At 36.5% G+C, this 20,000-nt stretch overlaps 1 protein-coding gene and 1 long non-coding RNA gene across 8 annotated transcripts in view; both read left to right on the top strand.

The window, feature by feature from the left end:
* LOC133736119 (uncharacterized) overlaps positions 1-1,899 on the top strand; it is a 2,850-nt gene extending 951 nt beyond the window's left edge. The window contains exons 3-7 of one of the 3 annotated variants that reach the window (XR_009859427.1): positions 1-20; positions 487-675; positions 765-828; positions 1,172-1,275; positions 1,583-1,899. The exon at positions 1-20 is cut by the window's left edge and continues 52 nt beyond it. This is a non-coding gene — a long non-coding RNA (uncharacterized LOC133736119). Of the gene's footprint in view, positions 21-486; positions 829-1,171; positions 1,276-1,582 lie in introns of all 3 variants that reach the window. The other 2 variants (XR_009859428.1, XR_009859426.1) reach the window with 2 other exon arrangements.
* A 4,488-nt stretch (positions 1,900-6,387) lies between these two features.
* LOC133736115 (uncharacterized) lies at positions 6,388-15,582 on the top strand. Of its 5 annotated transcripts, none has more exons than XR_009859424.1 (11): positions 6,388-6,534; positions 6,733-6,886; positions 7,257-7,568; positions 7,883-8,102; positions 8,621-8,764; positions 8,856-8,980; positions 11,559-11,763; positions 12,274-12,527; positions 13,344-13,519; positions 15,075-15,198; positions 15,558-15,582. XR_009859424.1 is itself a non-coding variant. In XM_062163556.1 (10 exons), exons 2-9 carry the CDS (start codon positions 6,816-6,818, stop codon positions 13,510-13,512), a joined length of 1,500 nt encoding a protein of 499 aa, XP_062019540.1. In that variant the 5' UTR covers positions 6,388-6,534; positions 6,793-6,815; the 3' UTR covers positions 13,513-13,519; positions 15,075-15,448. The 5 variants fall into 5 exon arrangements, 3 of the variants coding, with proteins under 3 accessions (XP_062019540.1, XP_062019539.1, XP_062019537.1); XR_009859425.1 differs by lacking the exon at positions 15,558-15,582 and adding an exon at positions 14,404-14,532 and having other exon boundaries at positions 15,075-15,448; XM_062163556.1 differs by lacking the exon at positions 15,558-15,582 and having other exon boundaries at positions 6,793-6,886; positions 15,075-15,448.
* The last annotated feature ends 4,418 nt before the right edge of the window (positions 15,583-20,000 follow it).

Genomic DNA, 20,000 nt, shown 5'->3' with positions numbered 1-20,000 from the left:
TTTGGGAAAGCTTAGTAATTGTAAGTCAATGCATTCTTAGCATATTATCTCATGGGATTTTGGCTCCATCATCTAATTCCGTATTGCAGTAGATTTGGTTCTACTATTTTTTGGTGTAACATTTACTTTTGACTTTATATCAATCTCTCAGCTTTGTAGTATCCACTTTTGCATGTTAGCCAGGATTATGATCTAAAAACTATTGGAAGGAATACCAGACAATGTGATGTACTGTGAGGATTGTGGAACCACGTTGCTTTGCTAAAGTTTGTGTTGAATGTACTTATTTTTGTTGTATTGTTTTAGAATCAGCATTGGTAATTTCTTATATATGTAAAGATGTTCTATGCGTAAGGCACATGGTTGAGAATGTTTCTATGGACTATTGAGCTCCTTCCTCCTCCTTTATGGATTCACTAGCTCTTATATTCTCTTTTTTGTTTTAGCTCACATTATGATGCCCCTGTTTTTCTCCTTTTTACTCAGCTGCTCGTCATAGTGTTTTATGCATTCCAAGGAAGCCAGTTGGGATATCATGGTGTAATGTTGATGCCAAAGAGGAGTTTGTCAGACCTTATAATGATGTTAGATTGCATAACCAGCATAAATCGTCCAGGCATACAGTTGTACAATGTGGACTTGTTGAAACTGGAACCCTTGATGAAGCCTTACCAGGTTTCTCTATTGAGACTTTTCTGTGTTTACCCTTCTTATTAGCCTTATAAATCTAACTGACTTATTCGTTGTTAATTTTTAAATTGCAGAAGTAAATATGGTCTAAGAAGTTAGGGGGCTGTGCTTTTAATGACATTTCTCTTTGCACTTATGGTAGTAGCCCATCCTTTTGTTCTGTTGTTGGATGGATATAGAAGAGGTCCTCATATATTCATTGCCAAAATTTGGGCCACGTTTGCTGTTACTCTTATTTTTTTGTTTATTCAATTGTGATTTCAGTTCAAAGAATTGATATTGGCAATTACTTTATGTACAATGTTCATGGCACACTTGGGATTATATGAATTGATAAGTATTTCAGGTTTAAAGTGCATATATGCATTTTAGCTGGACTTTCTGGACGTCTCTTGTTTCCTTCCTATTTCAGTCAAAACTATGATCATTTATTGCAGTTCGTCTGATGAATCTTGCCACCTTGCATTAATCTCCATATTAGGTACAGTTCCTTCCAAGAATTTTGTTCATCATGTAGTTCCAAAGGTCCTAGTTCCTGCTTGCAGAAGTCACAGGATATTGAAAATTCAACATTATTTTCATCAGGTTTGTTCTTATAAGTCTTTTTAATTTTTTAGTGATGAGGTATGCTTTGGAATGATTGTTTTAGTTGGTTCTTTGGAACTCTATTATCAAATATGTTTGTCTAATTGATTTGTTTCATTTGCTTTGAAAACTTATCCCTTAGTTTGTTTTGTCTTGCTGACATATAAAAACAATATAGAAATAGGATGAGGAGCTTCTTTACAAATGACAAACTATTTTTGTGCAGTTCTTATAGAGTATCTACATACTATACTTTTCTCATTACCATTATTTGGGCTTTGAATTGCTTTGTTATTGGCAAATGTAGAAGGGTTAAAATGTGACCTATGTTGAGAAAGTCTCATGCATCAACATCGGGGCAGCAATGGTGGTGTTTGGATCAATGAAGAAGCAGAGATAAATGATGTCCTTATAGCTTTTGGCAGGATACAATTTGGATGTAAATATGATGCCTTGAAATTTCAAATGCATCCGGCACCTGATATGTAACTTTTCAAGTTATTATATTTGTAAAGTAATGGCTAATAAGCATGTTAACATATATTTATGCTACTTATTTACCTATTACTTCTTGTTGCAAAGTGTTGATAACATATATTTATTAATTTAAAATTAATTTTCATATATACTATATTTGGAGAAAGAAGTAAATTATATAAAATATTAGACACGAAATTAATTTGGCACAAATAGTATTGCATTTGGTGGGTACAAATAATTTTGGCACCAAAATCCAAAATTTAAAAATGATTCAAAAATAGTGACGAACTATTTTCGTCACCAATAGTCAAATTTGGCGGTAGAAAAAAAATTGGGCGCAGAAATAAAAAAAGAACAGGATTTGAAAAAGAATGGGTGACGAAATGTTAGAGATTGGGTGACTAATTTATTTCGTCACCCATGCCCATTTTAGTGACGAAATTAGCATTTCGTGACCTAAAGGAATCAGTCACGCACTATAGGTGACGAAACTGGTGACGAACTTTTTTCATCACCCATACCTATAGGTGACGAAATTTTCAGAATAGGTGACAAAAGTGGTTTGTCACTCATTGGGTAAATTCTAGTAGTGAGTATAACGTAATCCCAAAATGTTTATGATGCATTGTAAAAATTGAAAACTAATGATTGGACTAACTGCACAAAGTAGAAGTGAGTCTTACGAGAAATCTTGAAAAATTGAATCAATGATTGAGGCTAACAAGCCGTAGTGTTGCAATCTTAAGAAGAAACAATAGAAACTGCCAAACCGGCAAAAGTAAAAGCAAATTAAAGTCCATTTTTAGGGAGAAGCGACGTTTGTTTAGCCGAGACTTTGTCCTAATTGGGCGAAAGAAGCCGCAGCTTTCGAAGATGGAAGCTCCTAGAGTCAATGCACTGTTCTTGGTGGAGATTATCTCTTCATGAAGGAGAGTGTGGATGAGGCGCGCCTCACATGATGCATTGTGTCTGGTGTTGAACTCACTTGTCAGATGGAAGTAGATCTGTAGCTGCCATGGAAGAGAATTAAGATGGGGAAGAAGAGGGATAAAATCACACTTTTGGTCTTGGATTTAGATAAGCTCTTCCACCCCAGTCAAGATAGCATCGAGATTTCAAAGTTTTTGGAGAAAATAGCTATGTGTTCGTCTAAAAAGTGGTCGGTGGTGGGATATCCGTCGAGCACGAAAGAGAGAAATCATACTATCAAAATGCTAAAAAAGGAGAATGAGGCTGAGTTTTTGACCAAAGGAAAAGGCAATGAGATCATCTCAAAGCCTCTAAGTGCATTTGAATTACACATGCTACATATGATGTCATTGGAGGTTCAAAAAGCTTGATTTGAGCAGAATTGTATAGGCTTACTATCTATTAGCATATTTAACCAAATGATTAATTCATGTTTACCTACCTGAACTTTTGGTCATTCTTCATGTTAGTCTCTAAACTCCCGATTTTCATCAGCCGTGCCCCAATTCTTCAAACTCCATCTAAAATTTCTGTCAATTGATGACGGGGCAGGAGACAGAAGGGCTAAAATTGTCAATTTGCATTTCATCTGCCCTTTTTTTTTTTTTGAAGGGGATCAGTTTTTTTTTTTTTTTTTTTAGAAAACCCCTTCCTTTCTTGCTCGAACAATTTCTTGCCTCTACCGCCACTGTTGTCTCTTCCTCCATCGCCGTCCTCCACGCCATCCTTATTCTGAATCTCATCCATAAGCTCCCTCTCTTCGAGCCCAGATACTGCTCTTTAATGGCCACTCCTATTCATGCACACTGTCTCTGTCTCAGTCTCAATCTCAATCGCTTTGGGAGTATCGGTCCCGGTCTCAGTCCTTATCACGGTCTCAGTCCGAATTAAAGTTGTTGGGGACAGAATCGGAGGAGAAAGATCGGAGATTCGAGAGAAGCTGGTGCTGTTGGCATTTCTATTCTTCGTATTCTTCTTGGCGGCGTCCACGGCCTCCATGATCGACACCTCCGATCACCTTCATGGCTCACCACTGCATCATCATGTTTGCGGGCCTCCGACGAGTAGAGATTCTCACAACCTTTTGGCAGACCAGCCTCTTCACTTGGGAACTCAATGGCCTTGATTTGGAGGTCGAACCCAGAAGAGGGTTTCCTCGATTAGGTCGTTTTAGGCGAATTTGATGGTGTTTTGAGGTGGCTGGTTAGAAGTGTTGCGAGCGCCACTTGCACCGTGGACGAAACTGTTCAAGAAAACTTGTGGAAGTCACCACCACAGCCACCACAACCGCCGCCGGAGGAGGGACTTTTGATGCTACCACCAACTCAATCATTACTGTTGCCTCATCATTGGGAAATGGGTCGGATGGGACCGATTTTGCTATTTCCGGGTCATCCCCTTCCATTGATTTGCTCCAGCTCAACCAAAGGTATATCCACCACCAATTTGTCTTTTGTCATTTGGGTTCAAATTAAATGGTATAAGAATCAATTCCATTGTCTGATAATCGGGGTCAGCAATATCAATGAATCAATTTCATTATCTGTGATCTAGGGAGAATTGTGGGTAAAGTTTTGTGCTTTGTGTATGGATTTGTAATTTTATTGTTGGATTGATGAATGTTACAATTGGGCAGATGAGGTTTTCAGTTTTATGCGTTCCTCGAAAAGGTTATGTATAGTTCAAGTCGGATTCACTGAGAAATCAAAGTGGTGATGAAGTTGTATGCTAATTCAAAATTGCCGAAATTTTTGCTCTTTCGAGCCTGTTGGTTTTGGGCAAAGAACAATTGAAGAGAGTAGAGATATCTTCATTTATGTATAATATAATCAATATTGTTTTGGTTAAAAAAAAAAGTAGGAAAACGTTCACAAGGGTATTATCGAAATTTTGCCCTTTTGTCTCCTTCCACCTCATCAATTGACTAAAATTTTGGATGGAGGTTGAAGAATTGGACAAGATTGGGAGTTCAGGGGTGTTGTTGATGAAATTGAAAGTTTAGGGACTAACATGAAGAATGACCAAAAGTTCAGGTAGGTAAACAAAAATTAATCTTTAACCAAATATGAACAATTGGTATTTTGTAATGTGAGACAGATAGGCTCTATGTGACTTTCCTCTACCACATGTTACCCTTTTGTAATTCTAATAGACTTCTAAATCTTGAAGATACTGGAATTACAAAAGGGTAATTAGAAATATCTTGAAGATACTGGTTGTAAATCACTCAAGTCACATTCTTCATGTAGGCGTTCTATATGACCGGTGCTTGAATAATATTGCAAATTTTATCTAGATCCATAAATGAGGTAGAATGACTGATAAGCTCGGAGGTGATTACTGTTAAGTTTGAAGTAAATGACTTTGGCATTTGTTAGATATTGTCGGAAGAAAAGATGGACAGGCAAAATTGGCCAAATAATAATTTGGCTGATTCTATAGAAGTTAATAGTGTTTACTGAAGGTCAAAAAGCTAATGTACCAAACAATGATGAGCTGAAATATTTCTATGAGATTATCAGATTGCAGCTCGGGATTTCGCATCAAGCACATGACTCTGATAGAGCCCGGTCTAGGTTATATTCTCTTTCAAAGCGATTTTGCGGTTACAAATCTAATGTTCAGCAAGAATGAGATGGAGTATACTCTCGGGGAACGACCTTTGAGTGTGTCAACCAATGTTTTTACGCAGTGGTCATAGCTCATATATAACTAAGACCAAGCTCATATATAACCAAGAATTCAATTGACATATCTTCCACTTTGTGGCCATTGGCAAAATAGCAAAAAACATGATTTGGCTTACTCGCTTGGTAAACATTCATAGCTAAAATCAATTTTTCTATACACATGCTCTATGACTTTCTTGGAATGTCTTTTGGGCAAGTATTTCTTAGTTAAGGGTGGCACGGCCCGGGATGGGCATGATACCAAACTCAAACCCGAACTGACAACGAGAAGAGATGAGATTGGTTTTTTGGAAAATTGATCACGTCCCAGATCTTTTTCTTTCAGTTTCAGGTTCAGCTAGTTTATGAATAATCCAATTATAAACTGTATAATGTAATTTAGCATCATTGATCATTCGAAATATAATATTATTACAGATTGAACTTTGGAGATCGAGGATTGATTGTCAGACTTTTTTTGGGTCTAGAGTTTAGAGATTTTTTGTTGTTGTGCTCAAGTCTAGGAAAAAATATAGTAGACCTGCTCGAACAACCTACCACAATAAGATATATATTAAAAATTTAATTTAAATTACAAAAATATAATAATTTCAGGATGGGACGAGATCATCTCGGAATTAAAATTACAATATTATTTTGATCCCATTATATTCGGGACGGGACGCAACCATCCCGATCACTCAAAAATAATAATGAACTCAACCTGCACCGCCACAAATTGGATGAGACGGATTTAGGTTTGAGATTTTGGATTTATATAATTTTATTGGATAATATGTCTAATTGACGTAAAGGGCGTGATAATCTTTATTATTACCAATGCTCTGATCAAGTAAAGTTCTCCTCTTATGTTGTATCCATCCATCTAGTTATTAATGAAATTCTTATTTTGTAAAAAAAAAAAAAAAAAAAAAGAGTGCATATATATTGATATATGTTTTGTTTCGTTGGCTCCCTCGGAATTTTAGCCGTTAATAATATATCCGAGCCAATTTCACCATATTATCTTGGGTACTCCCTTTCTCATTAGTCCAATTCCTCAACTCTCTAATCCCCAAAACTACAACCCTAACTCTCTCACGCTGCCCCATTCTCATATTCGATTGCATAATCTCTTGAGGTGGGTTTCATATCTCTCTCTCTCTCTCTCTCTTCTCATATTCGATTGCATAATCTGAAATGTAATTGTTGGTCTCAGCTGAGCTACTCCGATTTTGTTTTGCAGATAGTTTAGTAGTAACTGCATTCTTGATTTTGATTCTCTGTTGTTTTGGGTGTTTGGAAAAGTGATTATTATATGTGCTCATGTTGTGTGTAGAATTTGGGAGGTTTTCAAATGTGCTGATTGTGGGGTGACAAGTTTTCATGCTGATGGCAGAATGTGTGGTATCACCACTATGTATGAAGCTGCAAATGCAGAGGAGTTTCGCCGCAGGGAAGCCCCGGAGTTCACATTCGAAGATGGTGCAAAGGTTGACTTTTTGTGTTTCTACTTGCTTCTTTTTTTGTTATGGTTGTAGTATTGTAATTTGTATAAGGTTATATTGAAGAGAGGGATTAATGCACCGAGAAAAAGAATGCGAATTGTGGGCTAATGCTGATGTTGGTTATCGACAATTGTCTCATATTTATTACTAAGTAAACTTTTTAATAGAGGGGAAGTTATGATTCTACTAGCGAATTGACACTGCAGTTTAGTTGGCACTGGGATTCTTAACGTGCACCTTATTCAGTAATATCTTCCAGAAAAGTAATGTCTCAACAGCAATTAAAGGTTAACACGTTATGGTTAATCTTACATTTATGGATTCTCATTATTCTATTATACATTTGTGACTGTAGGAAGCATTCCTATGGAAGTTGCAAAACTGTTCTGGTTCCAATGTGGAAAATGTGTGACTTCACTGCACCTGGCTTCTCAAATTTGAAAGTTAATCCTTTTCCCGGGGAGGTTGCTTTAAAATGTGCTTGCTTGGGGACTTTGATAGGCTCTGATGGTGCAACGGCCTCTGATTGGATTCCTCTTGTTGATCAACTACTCCTGACGGCCAGTGTGTTTCTCACATATATGGCTGGAGTAATTCCTGGTTACAACTCTAGTCCACCTTCTCAGAATGACAACGCGGTTCCTAAGACCTCAAACGCTTCTGGTAGGTAAGGGTAAGCATGTCAAAATTTTGAAGGTTTTTGTCATTTCTAATGTCTCTCTGGGTAGATTATTAAGTGCCCGCAGGCCCACTGGGTATGCACCCCTGGAACTCACCCTTCAGCTTTGTTCTCAAGGGGTGTAAGTGCCCATCGAGTGCAAAATATATTGGCATGGAACTCTTTTTTCTTATAATTGAGGATACATTTTTCTTAGAAATAAGGGTTATTGCTTCTGATTGTTATTATTATTATTTTCTTTTTCATGTTGTTGGTTTGTGCGTTTGTTTCAGTTTGTCAAAGTGCATTTTCTCTAATTGCAGTGCTACAAAGAACAATGATCCAGATTCAGGTTATGCCGTGGATGCAGTGAAAAAGAAACTTCTAGATTCTCTTGAAGCTCTTGAACTAGGAGGCAATCTGGGAAATAGGGTCCTTGAACCTGAAGGGTATTATGCAAAGAGACCCTTAAGTTTGAATGCTATTGCTAATGGTCCGCGACTACGATTGCTATGGGCATCATTGCAGCGAATTGAGGAAGAGGTAAGCACCTCTGTTGTCCTGCTTTGCTATGGTTACTTTCCTATACTTTGTCTCTTTCCCCTTCCTTTTCTAAGAGATATATTTCCACTTAATTGCAAAACCATTCTTGAGATTTGGCATTGCTATCTAGAAAAAGTTTTGTTCTTTTCCATATTCTCATTGAACTTGCAAGATGGATAAGAGATCTATTCTCTCTCTTTTATGTATAATCTGAAGATTGGCGCTCCTATATGTGGCTTTCCCCCATTAGAGAAGGGATGTAACTAGTAAATATGTTTGTCCTCACGTCAACATAATTTATTGTCTAATATTCAATGGATAAGAAATAATGCTAATTTCCTTTATGAGTTTTGTTTGCATGGGTCTATCTAAGTCAAGAGATACTTCTACAAAGGAGCTATTTTCGTACATATCCCTATTGGATGCTGATTATGAACATATTAGAATCAAATAGTTCTTGAGTTGCTTCAATTACAGTATGATGTGCTGATTATACTCCTCTAAAATTGGTTTTATAGGTCAAAACTATCTCCAATTCTCAAACTTTTAACTCGGATTATTGCTTGAAGAATTTTTCTGGTATTATACAAAAATCCTGTCTCCCTGTATGCACGAGCTGGCTAGAAACAGAACTTGGACTTTTAAACAGCAGACCTAACAAGGTAATTTGGGTAGTGAATATTTCCCTCCCTATTTTTCTGCATCTTACACTTCTAGATAAAGTGTTCTTATTCTGCTGTCTATGTTGTTCAGGCACTTGTTTTGCTGATGGATGCAAAGTTAAATGGAGACAACGCTATTTTACAGAACATCAGGAATTCTGGCAAGGAAGATCTTTATGCAGAATTGCTGTGCTTTCTTAGTTTTGGTTCTCTCAGGTAAATTCAGTTGTAATGGTTTTTTCTCTTGGTCGTGTTTCTTCAGAATTGGCTAACTAATTATCACCTTCTCGCCATGTTTGCAAATATGACCATGGTTCTCATCTTGGTGTTTCTGCATTTTTCTGCAAAATCAGATTCTCTAGCTTTGCAAAATAGACCAACAGTAGTAAGTTTTAGTACATTTGAGCTCAAAAGTTTTGGTTGAAATAGATGGGGTATGGAAATGCATCTTAGTAATTTGATGAAATAATCATTTTAGTAAAGCAATTCCACACAAAGAATAGACTCACTTTGGAATGGAGCCTCGCTAGGTATGAGTGAACATGGGTTATGTGATCTCTGTAGTATTTACCTTTATTCTTTTGGCTGAACTATAATATTTACCTTTAAAGCATATGTTAATGACCATCCCAAAAATGATACTAGATCAGGTTGAGAGCTTACCCCCAAAAACTGAGAGAATAACAAGTTTGGGGATTCTTAATACTCCAAGTGTAGCCTAGAGGGCGTGGAGTAGAAACATTTGAAACTTAATAAAGTTATTATATAATATTGGTGATCCCTACAGGTGGATACAATATTAGAAATACGATCAGTCAAGTGGATACTGAACAATGAAAACTAATCAAAAGCTTGAAACATAGTGGGCAAGGTTCTTTTCTGGCATTAGACATACCCAATTCTAATCTGTGGAGTACAACTAGGTAAGTACATGTAAGGCTATATAATAGGCTAGGCACAATATATATATATATAAATTAGATCTGTTCATACCAAAATTACCAATAAGCTGAAACATCATCGGCAACTACATGGTTCACATGTCTTATTCAATCAGCCTTTTAACTAGTTGATTCATAACCTTCAAACTCCAGTAACTTTAGTCAGCTAGCATTTAGTGATGGTTTTAGAAGATTTTAGATTGATTCCCGGGCTGAAGATACATAGAGCTATATGTTCGGTTGGAATGATATATACCCGAGAAACAATGGTAGAGATTTTTGGGTGTGAGTGGCCTTTGAGGTATCTAGGGTTGTCTCGGGGGGTTGAGATTCTAGGGATGCTTTTCTGGGTCCTGGAGAAGAAGAGATAGGAAGATGAAGTAAAGATCTGAGGGTGGGGGTGGGGAAAGGCCAACTTTTATTCAGCTGATCTTAAGCAGCATGCCAATATGCAATGTCTCTTTTCTGCGTTCTTATATCTGTTAAAGAAAAGGATAGTCAGAAGGAGTTGGAGGTGAAAGGGATTATCTAGTTGAGTGCTTTTGCAGATACAAGCTAATGTGGGGATGGGATTTAGATGTGGGAAATTTGCTAAAGAGGTATGAAGCTTTACTTGAAAAGTGGTGGCATTTCCAGTAAGAGAGAGATTCCATTTGGTAGGCTGTCACCAAAAGTCGATAGGGTCTACATTGAAATGAAAATGGATGGAATTCCAACAATGTGACAACTGACAAGAGTCAAGTCAATTTCTTTGGAAAGATATTCTCCTTTCAAGTCTTTGATGTCAATTTGATTGGTGGCATTTCCAGTAAGAGAGAGAGATTCCATTTGGTAGGCTGTCACCAAAAGTCGATAGGGTCTACATTGAAATGAAAATGGATGGAATTCCAACAATGTGACAACTGACAAGAGTCAAGTCAATTTCTTTGGAAAGATATTCTCCTTTCAAGTCTTTGATGTCAATTTGATTGGTGGCATTTCCAGTAAGAGAGAGATTCCATTTGGTAGGCTGTCACCAAAAGTCGATAGGGTCTACATTGAAATGAAAATGGATGGAATTCCAACAATGTGACAACTGACAAGAGTCAAGTCAATTTCTTTGGAAAGATATTCTCCTTTCAAGATTCTCCTTTCAAGTCTTTGATGTCAATTTGATTGGTGGCATTTCCAGTAAGAGAGAGATTCCATTTGGTAGGCTGTCACCAAAAGTCGATAGGGTCTACATTGAAATGAAAATGGATGGAATTCCAACAATGTGACAACTGACAAGAGTCAAGTCAATTTCTTTGGAAAGATATTCTCCTTTCAAGTCTTTGATGTCAATTTGATTTATGCATGACAAAATTTCTTGTTTAATGTAAGTTAACAAGGATATTTTTGGTTCTCTCTACTAGTTTCGGATGTCCTTGTGTTAGCTATGATCTTGGCTATGTTTCTTCAGAACTGGCTAAGTAATCATCAGAGTTCCACTATGTTTCGAAGATTGAGTACTCATCTTAGTGTTAGATTCTCCAGCTTCCTACAATATAACTTGCTTAGTTGCAGAAAAGGAGCACTACTGTTTACTTGTTTTAGCATATTTGAATACAAAGTTTTTAGCTGAGCTACATGTCGATTCCCAGTTTCCCACAGAAAGAAGAGACTCATTGTGAAATTTGAAAACTAGTTAAAAAGAATGGTTATCTCCTTATTTTAGTTACCATGATGGTACTTCGGTGATGAATAGTTAATGATTGTTGTGTACAGTTTGACAATAGATGTATATGATTTACAGCTTTCTTATTCACTGCATTTTCCAAATAATCTGCGTAATTTGTTTGTATTGAGATACTTACCATTACTTGTCTTATCAGGGAGGGTTGCTCTTATGACAGTGGCCTGTTTATGATGCATGCAGTTTCCATACTGGAAGATTTGGTGATAACTTTGTCAGATGGGATAGTAAGCATATATTTGGAGCTTATTTCTGTTGACAGCAATTTCTCAGATGAAATGGATGGCTTGTCTTTGGCATTGTGTACTTTGTCAACACGAGCACTACAAAGATTACGTAATGAGGTACAATCTGACAATTCATTTATATAGCTTAGTAGCGTGATCATTGATTGTTTTATTTTTTTCCCATTTAATGCGTCATCTCATTCCCCCAGGGTAGCGTGATCATTGATTCTTAGGTCTTTAGTTTTCATTATTCCCATTTAATGCGTTTTCTCATTCCCTCCCCCCAACATGCACAGACACACACAGAGAAACGAAGAACATTGTTTAACTGAACACTGAACGATTGGACTGCTAATATTATCACATTAAGTTGGTTTTTGGTTTTCTTATTTTCTTGCATCTCGATGCTACGCTGATGGATTGGATCATAACATCTATTTTCCTGGAACTTTATTCTAAATCTCATCTGGTCACATATGAGGAAGTTATTCATTGGGTTTCTTAGGCTTCCTTTAGTAACTTGTTGTGTAGTTATTATAGTTCAATTTGATGTTTGGACTAACGGAAAGAAATAAAATTCAGAGTTTTTTTTTTTTTTTTTTTCACCCAGACGTGCCCTTTTGTCAGGTGGCTTTGTACCAATGGTTGTATCAAAATTTGGAAGCAGTTGCATCAATGTATGAGGATCGATTTGACTTATGGACATTTGAGAGTCAACTCATAGAGAAAGTAGACAATAGCTGGAATCAAAACTACAGTTGGTGGAAGAGACTTATCCATAAAAAATCTGACACTGCATCATCAACATTAGACCATGTTTTGATAAGTAACTTTTCTATGCCTGTAAAGCGAACGAAGGAATTGAGAGCCCTTACAGGCTGGTATGATCTTCTTGCCATTATCTCAAAATTTTCTCATCTTTTCTTTCATTCCTAAAACTTTACTTTCACTTTCACCTGTTAAAAGGGATGTGAATCAGATAATATCGATCTATATTCCCTCCATGAGAGAACTATTGAGCTGGCTAGCTTTCATAGGGCTAGACATAGGTGGATACTGAGCAGATTTTTATTAGAGTGTCATGTGAATCACTTTAGTGAATACTTACTGGGATACATTTACGAAATGGATAGAAAAGCTTATAAGAAATGAGCATTCAGAAATTCTTTAGGTGAAGAAGTTTACAAAGGTTGATCATGTATAAAATTATAGCATAATAGTGCGCACTTGAGTTGGTTTTTCTAGGTGCTTGAGAAAGGTCAATGACTTGATAAACTTGGTGCGGTAGAATTAATGCTTATGCATTTTCAGGACGTATGGCGTTGACTGCTTGAGGGAGCACAGTTTCTGTTTTCCCATGAGTGTTGACCTGAGATAGTGTGTTCATTTAGTCACCTTGACTAAGAACAGATGATTGCAGCTTATATTTCCCCCACCATATAGAGAATGTTAAAAGCACACCTTATTAAACCATGGGGGTGACTTTGGGCCAGAGACATGAGAAATATATGAACAAATAAAAAGTTAGTTTTTTTTTTTTTTTCGTTGGTGGTACTATCAATTCATTGCATCTATGAACCATTTCTCCTCTGAATTTGGAAAAATGCAAAAGTTGCTTTGCAAATATGATTCTGCTTTGCCATATTTCCCAAAATAATATCTGATCCGAGTTGCCTTCACATTCATTTCTATTGCAGGAGGTACTACTTCAGTCTATTCCTCGAGTTATCTGACATTAGCATGCCATTGGTCAGAGCAGTCATTGATAAAGTCAGCAAGGCTATGTCATTTTTTCTAGTCTGCTTGATTGGGAGGTCATTAGGACTCATTTATACTGGAATTAGGCAGTCTCTGCGGTGGAAGTGATTGACTGGTATTTCTTTCATTGTTTATTGCAATATCCCATAATATCATTTTTCTTTGCTGCGGCCAATTTGATTTTAAGAATGTAAATTTCATATGCTATATTGAAGTACTCTTATTTGGGCCATTTGACGCAACCCCTTATACCCATTGATTAACAATCCGAGAAATTATAATAATAATTAGTATTAATTTTGGTACAGCTTTGTTCCCAATTGCAAATTATATGGGATATTTAAGAATATGATATCATGTATTGGTAAGTATACATTGAAGCAGGCAACTACTCTTGCAATTCTGGAATAGCAGAGTTTCATATGTCTTTCAGTAACAGACTCGTGCTTTACCTTCAACCCTCTACCCTCATTTTTTCTTATGCTTTTTGCTATTTTATATTGGGAAAGGGTGGGGGAATTGGAGAATAATAGCTTTGTCTGGATGTAGAATTACTTTTGTCTTGTTTACATCTATGTTTTAGTCCATTTGATGTTCTAAGATCTGTTAAATCTTTTAAGCAAAGAATAATAGAATTGAGCAAGTACTCTTTTTTCTCAGCATATCTTGAAATCCCTCTCCATCATCATAGATAACCGGATGTGGTGGCAAGTATGTGGTTGGATTTAGTCACTGTATAAAAACAGCAAATAGTTGATAGATTTTACTAAATAAGCCAGCCAGTACTTACTGCCAGTATAGTTGGTGAAAGGACGCCTATTCCAGATAAAGTTGGTTGGTGAATAGTTGAGTACAAAACTATCATAGTTTGGATAGAGATTGGAAGATTAACAAATTTCTCTAATACACCTAACTCAAAGGTTTCTGTCTTTATATTCCATATATACCATATTATATTATGTCTAAACTTGCGTGTGATTTCTCCCTTAATGTTTGAAGAAAATGGTGGGAAGAAGTCAAGAAGAACATGAGAAAATGACGGGCACATAAGGATTTTACTTTTCAGAAAATCACAAAAGCAAAAGTTCCTTTCAGAAGATAATCTCTGTGCCCTACCATCTTTACACCGTAATCTTTTCTTTGCTAAGAAACTTCTTATTAGCACTAATCAATTCATTGTGTCCACACCTTTTTATAAAGCATGGTTTCCCACTTTGAGCCTTTACCTTTTAACTGACCTAATTAGGAGGCACATTATTGAGAAAACTTGTTTAGTTGTTGCCGAATTAGTAGAGTTACTGTGCACACATTAAATGTATTTCAGGTCTTAGAAACTTGCATAATGGAACTACTCCATCACTCAATGCATTTGTTGGCTTGATTTCTGGATCTCTAGCACATTTGGTGTTTGTAGAGGATCTCCATTTGAGTTCCAGATACACTATGGTTTTGAAGTGACGTGTAGCCAGCTTTTCAAAAAAAACTTGTGTCACCTAACACAGACTGTGGTGCTCTCACACTTGAATGGGGTCTCGTATCCATTCTTTGTGAGTGTTGGCACAGTGTGGATTAGGTGTACTCAAATTTTCTCCCCTCTGCCCTTTGATTTCTCTTTTTGTCTCCTCATAAAAGGGTTTAGTACGTGTTCATATTTACCTCTGCTGATGCAGTAGCTGATGTACAAAATCCGGCAATGGGTACCCAAGTCGACAAGGCAGGCAGAGAAGTTGAAGAAACAAGAGGAGGAAAGAGAGGCATGATTAAAGGGTTGAGGAAGCATGACTAACCAAAACAGTAAGAGTTCCAATCTATTATTTATCTTGGAATTTGATAGGGCAATACCTTTTATTAGCTATGATTGGACAATGATAAAGGAATTTGATATCATTATGTGTCTGGACCACACTGGCTTTTGCTTCTCTGCAACCTTTAATGTGTGGTTGCCTGGTGAAAAGAACCTTACATGAGACTCTAGTCAGGCAAATGGAACTGGAATGATTTGATGTATATTACGAATCTTGATATGCAAGTGATCTGATTGAAATTGTCGAGGAGAGATGTTCAAAAACTATGCTAATTGCTGCTGAATTATATGAACACCGTTATTCAAATCTCTAGCACTATTATTGTAATTATTATTTGCACACTTGCAGAGAAGTGGTGAGAATGCAAGAGGGGAACACAAATAACACTCTTCTACTATGAACATCCTACTTTTGTTTAGCTACTTCGTTCACCTTTATTTTTTTATTTTTTGATCAAATGATGAATATTATGGGAAGATGGAGAAAACCCCATCAAATATTCTAGTTGTATAAACAGTGGCCTCGTTAGGCTTTTTTATGTAAACCACATGGAATAAACCCTAAGGTAGGAGAAGAGTATTACACAACCAAACATCGTTACAAAAGTAAATAGGTCTCGAGAAGTCCCATTAGCCAAATAGTCCGTCATCAACGATGATCATGTCATCAAACCCTAAACTAGGAAAAGGCACCTTCAAAAATATACTCATGGCCAGGAAACATTTTTGCCTGAGAATCCCGAAAATCAAAATTTGATTTTTCGTTTTTTTTTTTCCACATTTTGAGCTTCTGATATAGATTATTCTCCAAAAAAAAAAAAAAGGAGCTTCTGATATAGAAAAAATCACCCCTGGAGAAATAAAAATTTTAATATCTGAAAAAGATATTGAATCTCCACACCTGATTTTAGGGGTGCTTTTTGTGAATCATTTTGAAACTATTTTGGATTTTGTTCTTTGAATATCAGTTTTGGATTTTGATTATTAAATTTTTATTATTGAGATTGAGTTTTAGTATTTTACTATGAATTTTTCGTAAACAAAACGTTAATGCTATATAGGTTAAAACCGCCTTACCGACCGAACCAAACCATCTTTAAATGGATTGGATTGGATCGGATTAAGCTTATTTTTTTCAATGACCGGTTGTCTAAAATGTCTAAACCGCTTACTTTGGCATAGAGACGGTTTGGAGTCAAAACCGATCCAATCCAATCCGCGTGCAGCCCTACCTGATTTGCAATAAGTGGAGTTTTCTAAATCTCTTAATCCCGCATAATATATGGGGCAAAATGGCAAATGAGGACTTCTGTTTATGCCCCATATAAGGGAATTTACCCATATTTCTACCAATGACAGAGAGAACAGGAAAAATTTTATGGCAAAGAGGGAATTGGAACCAAAATACCCCATAGCCATGAACAAATTGAATATGTATTACATACGCAAAAATCACTGATATTATAATTATTTGCATGGAGAGTGAGCAGACTCCAACAAGTAATGGCCATTTTATATCATATGCTCTTCGTCTACACTTAACCAATCTCTACCATAAAAGAAACCCCTACATATTTGACTATAATTGTTTGACTGTGATCCAAAAGATAAAGGAAATAGTATATGAGGTTGGCAGGAAACTGAATCAAAAAAAAAAAAAGTAGCAGTAGCAATCAGGGAGCAGCATGCACACACTATCTATGAAATTAAAGTTTGGAAAAAGGGATTCCACTAGTTCTGTAAATACTATGAGGGCAACTGTTTGGGAGGCAGAAAGTGTTATTGAATTACTTCTGCCTTCAAATGTTGAATTGACCCAGCAGTCCAGCACTATTTGGTTATAGAGTTTAGCCATAGAAACAATACCTACATGGCAACATCTCATGGTCTAGTCACTTCTTAATTATCTACAAATAACACTTGCGACTAAATCTAAAGATAAAGAATAGTTGATGAACTAGTCTATTGATTAGTTTTTCTTTATAGATGTGCGTCTTGCTATGCACTCTCATGAATCAATTCCCGATTATGCAATTTCTTTTCCTTGATGGAGGCCATTTTTTTTTATAGATAAAAATAACATCTTCAGTAGGGTGATCGGACCATTAGGTTTGTCTGACAATCTAATCATTTCTCACTAAATTTTAAAAAAGTAAAAACAATTTCGATCAACAGACGTTTCGAATATGAATTTTCATATCATCTAGACTCTGATCGGTGGGGAGGACCACTGCAAACTCTAATGTAGCACCAAACTGAAAACGCTCTTGATCGAAGATCGATGAAAGAATTAACAAGCAATTTCTTGGCTTCTCAGAGCTCTCTACTCGATCCTGAGGGTTTGAAAAACTTATCACAGAAGACATTATTAATAGAAATGTGTGAAAGACTTGATATTTAATATCGGTGATTCGTATTCCCCACAGCTGGGTAGTGGATACCAGTCAAGTGGACCAAACTGAACAAACAAAAAACTGATCAAAAGCTTGAAACACATATGGTGCGATGGTGGGTAGGGTTTCTGGTTTTGACATTAGAGCAAGTTCACCCGTTGGGTCACTGGGTCACCTACTATTCACTGCTTTTTAGTGTATATTTTCATTCTCTGGGTCACGAAATACACTGTGCCCGTGACCCAGGGCATGAAATACACTGTGCAGGTCACCATGGTGACCCAGAAAATGATCCAGGGTGACTCAGGGCACGAAATACACTCGTGACCCAGAGGGTGAAAATAACACTAAAAAGCAGTGAATAGTGGGTGACCTGGTGACCCAACGGGTAAACTTGCTCTTAGACACGACCTAATCTGACTTGAATAGATGACATTACAATTGTTTTTTTTTTTAACATAGTGGCAACTACATGCATGATTCACATTATAGGTCAGGTCATATTCATTAGTCTTTTTAAGAACCTTCAATCTGAAATAAGCGAGTAATTCCATACTGCAACTCTGCAAATAAGTGGGAAAAGAATAAGCTAAAAGCTAGAAATATAAATGTTAGAAACTAATAGTTATATGCTTTCAAAAGAGATTCCTTACATCAAGGAGTGGTTACTTTGGACATTCGATCCCTTCGCACCTGAAAATGGGAATTATATTTTGACTATTTGGCATTGGTAAAGAAAGGTTGAGATTAATCCAAGTATCAAATACATAAAGCTTGTGCTAGCATATTAAAATCATATGCAGACTGCCAGACTGCCTTCATATTCTTTGCTTAGCATGTGACTTCAATTGGGTCACATCCATAAAAACGGACATCCCTACCATCTGATCTATATATTATATGCCATTATACTAGGTGCCACACACATTATGAATCTTTCCATCTCCATATAGCGCTTGGAGAAAACTCTTTCTCTAAATTGTGACTTTTCATGCCAAAAAGAGGAAGAGAGACTTCTTATTGAGCATTTCCATAGTTGTTCCTTGGGTCAGCAGTCAGCTCATCATTTTTTATTGTTAATAAGATGAATGATTTCATGAAGGGTCTTCTTTATTGGTAAGGGAAGACAACAATATCTAAAATGGCACTGCCTACGTATATATCTACCTTTAGAAAAACATATAAAAAAGACGGTCCACAAGATGATATTAGATTAGGGTTTTGAGCTAATAAGTTAGCTTACCTCAATTTGTTGACATGAGGAAATAATAGTATGGTATGTCTTGGGTTTGCTGCTATCTTACTATGACCTAACCCAAAGAAAAGAGTTTGCAATAATATATAGAGGCAGTCTTGTCTCTGTCTCCTACTCTCCTTGAAGATATTGAGAGGAATTCTTGCAGAGATTTATGGTTGTTCTTAAACTTGCATCAGCTAAATGCTAAAACAATGTTTCAAAGGTCCACCCAATTGACTTTAGGGTTTTGGCCCCAGATGTTATGGAGCATATACATAGTTTACGTACATACATAATTAGACACACCAGCTAATTAGCACATGGGTTAGATTTGACTCATTTGAGTTGCTTCGTATAAAGGATGGAGATAAAATTGCTGTTTTGATCTTCAATAATAAAATATCTTCCAAGTTTTGTTTGTTAAGATTAAGCATGAGTTACTTGGACTTTCCCTTGTGGAAATTAAGCATGAGGTGCTTTATGATCACAATGTGTTATGTATCCTATTCTTACCAATTAAGCAAATAAATTGAGGATTACTTTCTCAAATGTTGAAGCAATTATCTCGAGCTCCTAGCTAGCTCTTTTCTTTTTTCCTTATTTGCTTAAACAATAGAAGCTGGAAATCTTACACTGATCATTGAGGTGGGTGAGAAGTTTGTATCCTCATATTTCAATCAATCTTTGCTGGTGCCAGAATTGTGGTTTTGAAAAGTAGCTTTTGTCATTTCCATTATATGCTTACCCTAATAATTGTCTATGCTTGCACCATTCAATTAATTAGGCCGCAACTACGACACGACATCATGAATTTGACGTGATTATATATTTATTTTCAATTAGACTGATTATATGAACCATGCATGCATGAGACGTGAATTGTCCTGTAATGATCATCGATCACCTCATAAATCATTTGGAGAAAGAGATCGATATTCGAATTGCAAACTCAATAGCTCAGCGAATGAAGCATACGCCGAACCTTCTTCCGGCGGCTTTATGAGATGATCAACCATGAACCATGTCATAATCGATATCAGTGGAGAATGAGAGATTTAAACTTGATATTAGGCAACTTCATTAACGAATGAAGGCGGAGACTACAGTTTCACAAAGGGATGAATCGCGGGTCTTAACGCTTATAACCACCATTGCTTAAGGA

This window comes from Rosa rugosa, chromosome 3 (assembly GCF_958449725.1).
Source record: "Rosa rugosa chromosome 3, drRosRugo1.1, whole genome shotgun sequence".
NCBI lineage: Eukaryota > Viridiplantae > Streptophyta > Magnoliopsida > Rosales > Rosaceae > Rosa > Rosa rugosa.
This window is presented reverse-complemented; position numbering and strand designations above follow the sequence as displayed.

Excerpts from the sequence above, each read along its gene's own strand:
- LOC133736115 (XM_062163555.1), top strand. The coding sequence starts at position 6,780 with ATGCTGATGGCAGAATGTGTGGTATCACCACTATGTATGAAGCTGCAA. Across the intron at positions 8,981-11,558 it reads CTTAGTTTTGGTTCTCTCAG|GGAGGGTTGCTCTTATGACA; the intron begins GTAAATTCAGTT and ends TTGTCTTATCAG. Across the intron at positions 11,764-12,273 it reads TACAAAGATTACGTAATGAG|GTGGCTTTGTACCAATGGTT; the intron begins GTACAATCTGAC and ends CCCTTTTGTCAG.